Below are 11566 nucleotides of genomic sequence, written 5' to 3'. Positions count from 1 at the left end.
AACTCGTGCCATCCTGCAGCCAAAATCCTGAGCCCCTTGGCCTCTGCCCAGAGGGTGATCTGCTCCCTCCTCCTTGCACCTCAAGGAAGGTCTCCCCTCCAGCTGGCTTCCTGGCTCTCTCCATGGAGGGGGGGAGGAGTCAGCGCACCTGCTGCAGGGACAGTCACACCCTGCAGACACAGGGCTCACAGTGCCCTGGACACCTCCCCCCAAACTGTCGTATGAACTCAGATTTCAGAAAAGGGAAGATGTTGTCTTAAACTTGATGACATTCAGTAATAGGGTATAAGAACTAGGAAGGGGACTTTTTAAGTCGTAGAAGGGAGAGGCGCCTCACTGGGCCTTACTGCAGACAGGAGGAGGACCTGCCTTTCACTGTGCCCTGTGTCCAGGGCCCAGGGACCTGGTCAGCAGAGCCAGACTGACTGCATGCACGGCCCTGACTCTTTGGCCACCTTTCTGCCCCACTCCCTAAAGTGGGGAGGCGGTGTTTGAGAGTTTTTTCTCTTCCAACTTATGGGTTCCCACCAGTGGCCTCCAGGAGAACTCCGAACAGGGAAAGAGTTAAGCCAGAGTAAACTTTATATTTAACAAAGTTGTGCGGCGTGGGGAGCCCCCGCTCCCGGCTGCACCTGTCACGTCCTGGCGGTGTCGGCTCTGGGAGGAACCTGGGGAGGGGTTGCGGGCCTCAGGGCCCCTCGATCGGACCACCCTCTCCCCAAACGCTCCGGTGTGCCTCCCGAGCTGGGGTCCCGCTTCCACCGACGAGAACGACTTGCTCAGGATCGGGGTCACAGTCCCCCTCCCCGGTTTGGCCCTGCAGCCAACCCTCCCCCAAAGTCTCCCCTACTGCCCAGCCCCGCCAACCCCCCTTCCCTCCGCCCCGGAAGCACGGAAAGCGCAGATTTGACGGCCGTAGCCCGACGCGGCTACCCGGCTAACCCGGCGCTGCTCAGCCCTCGGGCGGTCCCCGGACCTTCCAGCCGGAGGGTCCCTGCCGCCGCGGGCGCTCCCCCAGCCCCCGCCCCAGCGCCGCGGCTCTCGCGAGACGCCCGAGCCCGCTCCCTCCCCCGGCCGCCGGCCGCCGGCCCTGCGCTCCCGGGGCGCAGCCGCGACCTCGTTCGCCCCCGCAGTCCCGGGGTTGTGTTTCCCAGGACCTTGGGGCGGAGAAGACATTCATGCGGCCAGGGAGCGGGGAGGGGGCGAGGAGACCGTGCCTCCCCGCCGCCGGGCCTACGGTGAGGGGCGCGCGTGCTGCTGGGCCGGGAGGGGCCTGTGCGCGGGGTGGCTTCCCGCGGACGCACCGCGTCACCTCCGTGGGGAGCATGAGGCCCTTTTCCCGGAGTCGCGGCGCTGCGGGCTGCGGGCTGCGAGCCAAGTCTGGGGCGCCGTGGCACGTCGTGGCTTCTCCGGGAAGGGCTGAGCTCCCTCCCGAGCTGCCCGGCCGGCCGCCCCTTCCCCTGCCCACCGAGGGGCACAGCGGCGCAGGCAGTGCCGGGAACCCCTCCCACCGCCGCCCGCACTGGGGGTCCAGCTCCCCCTCTGACGGGCTGGCGACCTCTCGACAGCAGGGCCTGCTCAGCCTCCCCATCTGCGTCTGGAGGGTCTGCCGTCGCTGGAATATTGGGGCCCCTGTGCTCTGGCTCCCAATTCGCCAGACGGCCCCCTCCCCCCAAGCCCTCGTCCCTCGAGGCCCTTCCGTGCAGTCCAGTGAGGGGGCTGCCTTGGGGAAACGCCGCAGAAGCGCAGGGCGGTCTGCCTAAGGCCGCATTCCTCAGAGTGAGTCCAACCTGGGGCCCCAGAACTGACTTGGAGGAGTGGGTCAGAACCCCTCCTTCTCTTCTCTTGGATCCTCCTTCCTTCTACAGCTCCCCGCGGCTGACAGAGGCTGTAGCCGGAATCTGCACCCAGGGCCCAATCGGGACAAAACTTGCGGGACCTTCTCTTTCCTCCCCTCTGAAGTGGAGAGACGGACGCACAGCCGCGCCCCTCGCTGTGCTGCTCTGGGCTTGGGGCAGGAAGGTCACCGCCCACTGCCACGTGTAGCCACCTGGGGGTAACCCTCAGGGCCGGAAGGGATCAGCGGGGCGGCCTACACTGCACATCCGATCCCTCCCGCGCCTGAGCCGCGCAGGGTTTCTCCTCGGGACGCCGGCCAGCGAGTGGGCTGGAAGCTGTTTGCAAGGTGGAGCTCGTTTCCCTGAGACCTGGCAGGGCTGGCGCGCGCGGAGAATTGTCTGCAGCCCTCAGAAAGAACCCACTCTCTCACTCCCCCCAGCCTTGACCGTGCGCCCGAGGTGCTCCGGGACTGGAAAGCCAAGCGCTGATTTCCCCAAGGAACGCTCAAGCTGCGATTTGAAGGAAGCCGTCGCCACCACAGGTGGAGGCCATAACTGTCGTTTTCACATTCGGAGATGCAAAACCTGAATCCTCTGTCCCCCGTATTTGTGCCTGGAGGACTTGGTCCCGCTTGGAATTCGGCAGGACCAATATGGGGCCTCTCCCTGAGCTTTAACCGGCAAGTGGCCATCTCTCCATCCCCATGCCCTGCTCTTTGTCCTCGTAGGAAGTGCAAGGACTGGAACCCACAGGCCTGCCCAGTACAACCTAGAGGGTCAGAAGTCAGTTGAAGCCTTCCCGTGAGGAGAGGGCACCGCGGGCACAGGCCGCCAAGCTGCACCCCTGGAAAGGGCGCCCTGCGAGAACTGGGGAGGCTCTCCGTCCTCTGCCTAGGTCAGGTGCCCTCGCTGCCGGAGTCCGACCTCGGGGCTAGGCGCTGCCGCTGAGCCTGTACTACTCAAAACGTTAAGACCTGGCGGCAGGCCCCGTTGCGGCCGGCTGGCGCGCCTCTGTGTGCACCTCGAATCCCGGGCTCCCCGTCGGCCTCACGAAGAGCGCCCGGGACCATATCGAGGACTCACAGGCGGTTCTTCAAGTCCCTGGAGACGGAGCCAACAACCGGAGGTGGCTCTCGGCCCCGGGACACTTCCGGAGCCAGCTCCACGGCGGCCTGGGGCTCCTACGCCTCTGCCAGACCCCTGTGTAGCCTGGCTGCTACCGCGGGAGCCCTGGCCTGGGAGGAAAGGGGAGGAGGCTCGCCCTGGCCCCTCACACCGAGAGGAAGCGATTGCTGGGATCCTGCAGCAACTGCGCCGCCTGCCCTGCCAGTCCGAGCCCGTGGGGCAGGTCACAGTTCACTCCTGCGAAGCCCAGGGAGAGGATGTTTCGGAAGCCAGGGCGAGTGTCCCTCTTACGTCGCCGCGACCCCCCCTCCTCCAGCCCCGCAGACTCAGAAACCCCTTCATCAAGACCCGCTGTGTCATAAAATATTTTATTGGAAAAAAATCACTGTCTTCGCAAGAGAGGGGTAGGAGCCCCAGCGCCGGGGGGACCCGGCCTCAGCGTAGAGCCGCCGGGCTGTCAGGGCGCCCTATCGGGCCATAGTGACCTGAGCCGGGCAGCGGGGTCCCCGACGGGGCGGAAGCGAGTGTGTGCCGGCGGCGTCAGGACGCGGAGGGCCGGCCGAGGCGGGTGGGGGTGCGGGAGAGGAGCGGGGCGTGAATGCGCGCGGAGCCCCGGGCCCAGGCGCCCGTCCGCCGTGCCGGACGCGAGTCCCCAGGCCAGGGCTGGGAGCGCACTGGGGCCGGGCTTGGCTGCAGGGTCTGTGTCCTTTCTCGCTTGGCCCCTAACTGTCCGCATTCAAGGTAATCATAAAACGTTTAGAAAGCAAACGGCGTGGCCGCGGAAGGGCCGGCTCGCGGCTTCCAGCGGGCGGAGGGGGCCTCGGGCGACGCTTTGGGCGCTCAGTCCTCGCGGCTCCTGTCGATGGTCTCGCCTGGCGCCTCCGCCGGCTTCTCCGCCTCCTTGGCGCGCTCCTGCTCCGTGAGCTGTTCGCTCGTGGGAATGGAGTTCTTCTTGGGCCGCCCCTTGGGCTTGGTGGGAGACTCCAGGCCGCCGCCCTGCAGCACCTGCGCGTAGGATGGCCGCACGGTGGTGAGCTGGGACGGGGAAGCGGGACCCGCGCCCTGTGCCCAGGCACGGCACGACGAGGCCATCAGCGGCCGCGCCTAGCCCGGGGAAATGGCGGCCATCTGAGCGCTGCTGGGGAAGGCAACCGAAGGGTCGGGCCTAGGGGTTCAAAGCTGCCGGAAGGCCTGAGGGTGCAGGGGAGCCCGAAGTAATGTGGGCTGTGCTAGGGCACCCAGAGGCAGGGAGAGAGCAGAGAGGGTCCCTGCGGGCACCAGGCACAGAGGGAACTGGAAGGACTGGGTAGAAGTCTCCGCGGTGGGGGTGGGGGTGGGAGCTCCTGGGGGGCACAGGGGCCTGGTGGTGACCGGGGTGCAAAAAGTCACAAGCACACTCACTATTTTCTTCCACTTCATCCTCCGATTCTGGTACCACGTCTTCACCTGCAACTGGCTCAGGCCCAGGGATTCAGCGAGATCTATTCTGGAAAGAGCATGGTGCACCTTCAGCAGGGCTAGCACCCCCTCCCACCACCCACTGGGCTCAGCCTGGCCCCGTGGCTACCTGTCCGGCGTGGAGAGGTACTTCTGCTTCTCAAAGCGTTTCTCTAGGCCCATCAGCTGCAGCTCCGTGAACACCGTGCGGCTGCGACGCCCCTTCTTGGCCTTGGCGCCCGGATCCCCGGTGCCCGGCGTCTCCAACTTCCCACGGAGCTGCAGCTCAAGAGGCAGGTGTGGTGTGCCAGGGGCGCCGGGCAGTCCAGGCCCTGCTGCCAGTAACGCCGAGCCTAGCCCAGAGCAGCCCAGCGGCGCCAGAGGGAACTTAAACACCGCAGCCTGCTCGGCTTTCAACACGGCTGCAAGGAGAGAGAGTGGGGAGCCGGTGAGCTTGGGCCGTGCTCCGCCTCCTGGAGCCCCCGCACTGTGCGCCGTGGGAGTGCTCGCCGCACTTGGCCAGTGCCACCCAGCACAAAACTTTCCTGTCTGGCCACAAAGGTCAAGATTTGGGCCGCCTGCCTAGGGTGACCCTTTTCAAAGCCAGTGTCACTGCAGTCTGGGAGGGGGACCTCCCCCACCTGGGCCTCTGCCTGGTGTCCCCCAGGCCCCAGCAGCCTCCGAGATTCTCAATGAATAAAGTCGGGGCTCCGAGAAGCACAGTGTGTCTTTCAAAGAAAAGGGAAAGCAAGAAGAAATGGCAGTGAGTCAGGAAGGTGAGCGTTTGCCCCAACCAAGTTGGCATCGCTGTGTCCCGAAACCAGAATGTTAACTGCGTGAGCGCGTCTGCTCCTCTGTGCCCGCGCCACAGCCACGCGGCGGGCAGGCGGGGGTCGCTTGCGGGGGTGAGGTTGGGCGCTCCCCAGAGACTCCAAGCATCCCCCCACATCAGGAAATTGTCCTTCCTGTTTTCTCTGTTTAGACTCTTCCCGCAAAGACGTTTCCATTTTTCATTAGTCCTATGAGGACGATTTTTTTCCCCCCCGCTTCAAACGAATTGTTAACAACAGTGCAAAGAGCCGCGGAGAGGCTGCATCAGAGCTGTATGAAAACGAACAAACTGGCCCTGCGGCCCTCCGCGCTGGCGGGGCCTGGGCCTGAGGGTCTTGGGTGCAGAGCAAGGCCATTTGCAGGGCGGGGCTCCTGCTGGGATGTAGGCGGCCTCCCTTCCCCAGCAGGCATCTCACTGGGGCCGCAGATGCTCGCCCGCTGGAGTCCGCCAGGGCCAGGCAAGGTGCCGGCAAATGTGAGGAGGGTAGGAGCGATCCTTGGGGGAAGGTGGGACAGGGAGGGCAGACAGACCCCATCGAAAAGTCCACCGATGGGTGGAGAGACACCGGGAAAGGCCAAAGAAGAAGGGGTACCGGGAAGAGAACCAGCAGGAAAAGGCAGGATCGGCCAAGGAAGGAAGAGAACCGATGGCGGCCGAAAAAGCCACAACAGGCAGCTCAAGATCCCAGGAGGCCCAGCCGACCTGGAGGGCAAGGGCCAGTCGGGCAGCGGCTCACAGCCAGGCCTCTTGTCCCCAGGCGAGGCCCACGGGCAGCGGTGCTGCGGCAGACGCCGTGGCTCCCCCACCTGAGTCCCCGGAACCAGCGTTAGCCCCCAGCACAGGCCTCGGGGACACGGGCTTCTGCCCCAAAGGTCCGGCTTCCCCGCCGCGGGCAGCCGCGGCCACTCCCGACCAGCCCTCTGCGGCTCGGGCCCAGGAGCCCGAGGCCTGAGGTCGCTCTGACCCGCAGTCTGACAGTCGCAGTCTGGTCCTGCGCCCGCGCTGGCGATGCGGGCTCGGGGCCCCGACCGGAGGCCGCGGGTCGGCGGTGAAGGAGAGAGCGGGCGCCCTCGCAGCCGGCCGCCCGCGGGCACCAGGCCTGCTTTCTGCGCGGCCCGGCGCCTGCTCCTCGCTTCCTCGGCTGGAGCGCGCCCTGGGAGCGGCCGGGCCTGTGCGCCCAGAGCGGCGTCCTCGAGGCGGCGCGGCTCGCTCCCCACAACGCCCGGCCCCGCACGTACCTAGGTGGCTGTGGAAGGGCCGCGCGGCCAGCAGCGCCTGCACGCCGAACTTGAGCAGCTCGCCCGCCGCGGCGGCGGCGGCGGCGGCGGGCGCGGCGCCCTTGGGCCCCGGCGGCTCGGTGAGGATCTCCTCGATCATGAAGCTGCGGTAGCGATGCGGCGGGTGGTCGGCGCAGCCCTCGGGCGGCCCGAAGCGCGCCGCGCCGGGGCCCCCGGGCCGCGGCATCGCGGCGCCCGCGGCTCGGTGGCGGTGGCGGCTCGCGCGCGGGGCCCGCGCGGGGCTCTAGGCCGGCCCGCAGCTCGGGGCGGTGCGCGGGCACCGGCTCATGCCCCCTCCCCCCGCCGGCCGGCCGGGCGGAGGCGCAGGGCGCGGGCGGGGCGCGCGGGGCTCGGCCGGTCGGACCCGGGACTGCGCCCCCGCCCCGCGCCGCCGCGCCTCTAGCCCGGCCGACCCCGCGTCACCGCCCCGCCCCGCCCCGCCCGGCCGCCCCGCCCCGCCCCGCGCCGCCGCCCCCACCCCCCAGGCCGAGCCCGAGGGAGGCCGGAGAGGGGAAGGAGGCGGGAGGGAGGGGGCCGCGAGAGGGGCGGGCCGACGAGGCCGAGGGGACCCAGCGGAGCGCACGCCCAGGAAGGAGAGAGCGGGAGAGCTCGGAGACCAGACCCCCAGAGATGGGAGCGGAGGGTTCGAGAGAGAGGTGAGAGAGGGGCGGGCGCGAAACAGCGAGGCCACACAAGACGCGAGACAGAGATGAGAGGGTGCCACGGACGCCGAGGCGTGCGCACCGAGAGGCCGGCGGAAGCGCGGGAGCCAGCGGGCCGCGACGTGCCGGAGGGCACAGAGGCAGGCACGGCTGGGCAAGGGGCAGTAAAGAAAGACCGGGGACAGCTAGGAAGGCAGCGGCCTGGCCAGAGGTGAGGGAGCCCTGGAGAGGTCGGGGGAGGAGAGGCAGAGGCCGCCCAGCTTGGCTGGGCGAGGAGTAGCCGCGCGCAGCCTCCTGGCCCGCGCTCAGAGCCACCCGCCAGGGTGGGGTGCAGCAGCAGGCAGGGGTGCAACTCTCAGAGCAGCGGCCGCACCTGCGCACTCCCGCCTCAGTTTACCAGACATGGCCTCATCTGTCCTGAGCTGCCCTGAGAGGTTCTCCAGCCGGGATTTGCTAATATTGCCAAGTGATGCAGGGGCACATCCTCCTCGGAGATCCCCCTCCTGTGGGGTGGGTTCTGTCCCCCTGCTTAGAGGAAGAGATGGATGCCCAGGAAGGAAATGCGGCAGCTCCACCTTTTCCCAGCTTTAGAGTAAGAGCACAGGGCTGAGCTGGATGAGGGGCCACAGGGTGCACTGGGAGTCTGGAGACAAACTCTGGCATCGCCCCTACTGGTCTCTGAGACTTGGAGTCCCCCCATATGATTGAGGGAGGTCCAGCCTTCCCTGGCTCCCCTTCATCACTGCAGAAATATAAACCCAGGCTGTGGGGTGAACAATCTCCCTAGCTCTCTGCTGAGTCTCTCTCTCCTTGGCTCTGCGACTCCTGGCAAGCCACTGCCCCTTCTGGGCCTCAGCCTCCTGACCTGTCCTGAGGAGCTGCTGTTGCAAGGCTCCAGGGAGGCTCTGATGACTGAATAGGGGGTCCTGCACTCCTGTGCCCCACAGGTCTGCTGGGGAGGAGTGCACAGTTTGTCTGGGCAAGAAGGGTGGGTTGTCAGTGGGGTGGATGTGTGTCTCTGGGAGGCTGGGAAGAGTGCCAGCCCTCCTCTCCCATCCCTCTGCCGAGGTCCTGGACCACTTCTCCCACTATGTGAACTCTGACGTCCTCTGTGTTTGCTTCTGGGAAATAGGGCCTACCATACCCATGGCCCTACTCTCTGCAAGTTGATGCAATTTCTCTAGCTCCAGCTGCTGACAATGAGATCCTGAGGCCAGTCCCAAGCCCTGGCACCTGCCCTAGACCCTTCACGAACTACGAGATGGCCAAGACTCTTTGTCCATAGGGACAAAGAAAATGTCTTACCAGAGGCTCTAAGATCCCAGCTGCCTCCCCTCACAGTGGCTGAGTGACTTTTGCTAGGGCTACCCCTTCCTGAACATAACAGCCATCATCAGGTCTGAAAGGTGGCCTCCAGGTGCTCCACGTGTGGGTGGTCCTGTGAGTCACATGGTGGTTGTTTGGAAGGGGACAGTGTGGGACCCACTGAGAATGACAGTATCCCACACGAGCAGGCCTCCCTCCCAGTGAGAGGTGGTACGATGGTGGGTGGGGCCACGCTGCCACAGTGCAAGAGAGAAAAGCCAGTGTCTCCTGCAGCGCTGGGCAGCCCTGGACTGCACTGGCCCAGAGGCCGAGGGGGCAGGGCTGGTTTGCTGTTGCTCCCTGCATATATCAGCATCACACCCTTCCCTTCTCAGCTCCCCCCACCCCTGTAGGGCCCACTGACCCCTGCCACCTCCCCCTCCAGCCCCTTCTCCCCCTCCCCCTCCATCTCCTCCTCCTTCCTGCTTCAGGGTCTTTCCAAGGGCATAGCCTGGGGGTGTTTTCGTTGGAGGGTTAAGCCCAGCCACCCCCATTCCATCCCTTCACTCCTATTTGGGCCCCTGATGGAAGCTGCCCAACTTTGAACATCTCTTCCCCATTCAATTGTTATTCTGGGGGAGGGGGGGGAGCGGGGTCTCAGGTTCTTTAGATGAAGACCCGTTGGGAGTCATATTGGGTATTGAGCAGCCCTCACCAAACCCATGTGGTCCCCAGTTGGCCTCCTAGGTCAGGCTTGGGGAAAGGAGGTCATTTTCAGGGTGAGACCTCATCTCTAGATTTGGGGGAGTCAGAAGACCAGCGCTGCCCAGCCCGCACCTCATTTCACAGGTGCCAAGGCCCAGAGAGCCTCCCCCAGCTCTTTGGACACCCTCCAGGACTCTTTCTCAATGGCCCAGCGAGGTCTGCGGCGCGGGGAATGAGGCCCCGGGGCTCTTTGGGGAATGCCCTTCGGGAAGCAGTCGGAGGCCTCGGCCGGCGCAAAGTACTGAGGGAGCCTGGCCCGGCACCCCCTCAGACTACCCCCAGGGGGGGAAGTCCTCTGACCTCCCTCCGCCGGACGAGGTCTCCCCGCGCGGCACGATCCCAAAGCAGACCCGCAGATAAACCCCTTTTAGGCGAAAACAATGCGCGCGCACAGCGGCTGGGCCTCCTCTGCTCGGAAACTGCAGCGTTGTTAGCCGGCAAAGGGTTCCCAGCGGGTCCCTCCTCCCGGTCCGAGCCTCGCAGCCCCCACTCCAGGGGCGCAGCAGCCGGGCCAACGCCTGGGACCCGGCAGGGGCCTCCAGCCGCTGCCGCCGCGAAAATCCCGGAAACCGTCCGCTCGCGGCGCGCGCAGTGGAAAAGGTGACCTCAGCGCGCGAGGCCAGCCACCCTCTCCAGCGGCGGGCGGCGAGGGGCTTCGGGTGGCGGCGGGGGGGGGGGGTCCCGGCGCCGCCCCGACGCCGGCTGGGCCCCTTTCCCCCACTGCTCTGCCCTTCCGGACCCCACAGCCGAGCTGCAGGGGAGACGCGGGAAGGGGGTTACCTCCCTCCCTAACCAGTCCCCTCAGCCCGGGTGCGCAGGTTCCAGACTCTCCCCCTCCGCCAGCCAAGCCGCCCCCGCCCCCGGAGGCTCCCGGTGGGATTCGGGAGTCGTTCGCCTTAGGGGTCCTAAGTGCAGACGGGGTCGCTGAGAGTCGAGTGCGCAGGCCTGGGCGAGATCGGCGGCCCGCGGCGGTGTTTCTGCAACGCCTGGAGGGTCCTGGGACCAACTCCCCTCCGGGCCCCACCCGACCCCCACCCGTGTCCTGGCGCCTCCTCTCCCACTGGCCGCGGGTTTGGGTCTTAGGCGGCAAAACGGCGTGGGGCGGGAATGGAGGGTAGGTTGCTCTGGACCAGTCGGCTCACCTCCGAGTGCAATCGCCCAGCAGCCGCCTGCGGGAGTCCCACACCTCCTCCCGGTCCACAGAGCGGGAAACCGAGCCCCGACGGGCCTGCAGGCCCCGGGGGCCCCCTGCAGCCCCCTGCCCGGCGCCCCGCTCAGGCCTCCTTCCCGAGCACGCAACGCAGCTTCGGCGCCCCGCACGCGGGGCATCCTCCGCTCCCCACTTCGCTCCGGGGAGCCTTCAGCTCTGATGGCCCCCGGCCCGGGGCCCGCAGGCAGTGGCGGCGCCCGCATTCGCTCGATCTCGGATGCGCAGCGCCGGGAACGCGCCGTCCGGCTTCGGCCTGCGCTCTGCTCTTGCGCCTAGTGCGTGGATCCGAGACTGGCGGCCTCTGTCCTGCCTTCAAGCGGAAAATCTCGGGGTCCTCACGCTCGCGGGTCACATCTCCCAGGGACTGCCGAGTTACTTTCTCGTTGGAGAAGCTGGTCTCTGTGGCGCCTTCCTTTACGAAAATTTCGATGTCAAGTGGTGGACTTTTCGTTTCGGATCATTTCAAACCCCTGTGAGCTCGGGGCTCAAATCAGGTTTTGAGACAGCGACTTAAGACACATCCCTCCCTCTTCCCTTCAAATTATCCCTTTTCGGGTATTTTACAAACTCGCTCCTTTGGAGTGCGTTACTTTATTTTTGTTTTGTGGTTATTTTTCTTAAACGTGTGGTTTTCTTTAGAAGTGTGAATTTTAAAAGATTATAGGCAGGTAATAACGGGCCCGACCCAGCGAAGACCCAGGGCGACCTTGCTGGACAAGCACAGACACCAGCTGCCTCCGCTTCACGCCCACCCCTCGGCCGGGCGGCTCCCGCAGGGACCTTGGATCCCAGTCCAGCTGCGCGGACCAGCGCCCGAGTCCACACCCAGGGCCCGGAAGCGGTGGCCGCTGGGGCCTCGGTTCGATGGGGCCCAGACGCGTGTGCCCAGCTGCTGGGCACCCGCGGGGAGGCCGGATGTGGGCAGTCTGGGGGGACTCGAGATGTGCCCTGCGCTTTGGGCGCTGCGCACCGGAGTGAAGGTGCCAGGCCCCGCGGAGATTGGGTCTGACTCCTGCGGGGTGCGCGTCGGGACCACGTTCGGACTCGGAGCCGCTCGGCCTTTGGGGAGAGCGAGGGTCAGTGCAGGCCGCCCGCAGGGCCCTTGTGGCTTCATC

At 66.4% G+C, this 11566-nt stretch overlaps 1 protein-coding gene across 1 annotated transcript; it reads right to left on the bottom strand.

Annotated features, from left to right (window-relative positions):
• Positions 1 to 3317: 3317 nt before the first annotated feature.
• BARX1 (BARX homeobox 1) lies at positions 3318 to 6696 on the bottom strand. Its single transcript, XM_035028995.1, has 4 exons — positions 6471 to 6696; positions 4531 to 4822; positions 4365 to 4449; positions 3318 to 3968 (listed from the first exon to the last, which is right to left on the bottom strand). The coding sequence occupies exons 1-4, from the start codon at positions 6694 to 6696 to the stop codon at positions 3804 to 3806; spliced, it is 768 nt and encodes a 255-aa protein (XP_034884886.1). The 3' UTR covers positions 3318 to 3803.
• Between the last annotated feature and the right edge of the window lie 4870 nt (positions 6697 to 11566).

This window comes from Mirounga leonina, unplaced genomic scaffold (assembly GCF_011800145.1).
Source record: "Mirounga leonina isolate KUSES-001 unplaced genomic scaffold, KU_Mleo_1.0 Mir_224, whole genome shotgun sequence".
Classification (NCBI taxonomy): domain Eukaryota; kingdom Metazoa; phylum Chordata; class Mammalia; order Carnivora; family Phocidae; genus Mirounga; species Mirounga leonina.
This window is presented reverse-complemented; position numbering and strand designations above follow the sequence as displayed.

What these genes read in the sequence shown, in the direction of transcription:
- BARX1 (XM_035028995.1), bottom strand. Translation starts at nt 6,696, where the DNA reads ATGCCGCGGCCCGGGGGCCCCGGCGCGGCGCGCTTCGGGCCGCCCGAG. An exon ending in GCCCTTCCACAGCCACCTAG is followed by an intron (nt 4,823 to 6,470) that starts GTACGTGCGGGG and finishes CTCTCCTTGCAG; the next exon opens with CCGTGTTGAAAGCCGAGCAG. An exon ending in GGATGAAGTGGAAGAAAATA is followed by an intron (nt 3,969 to 4,364) that starts GTGAGTGTGCTT and finishes TCCTACGCGCAG; the next exon opens with GTGCTGCAGGGCGGCGGCCT.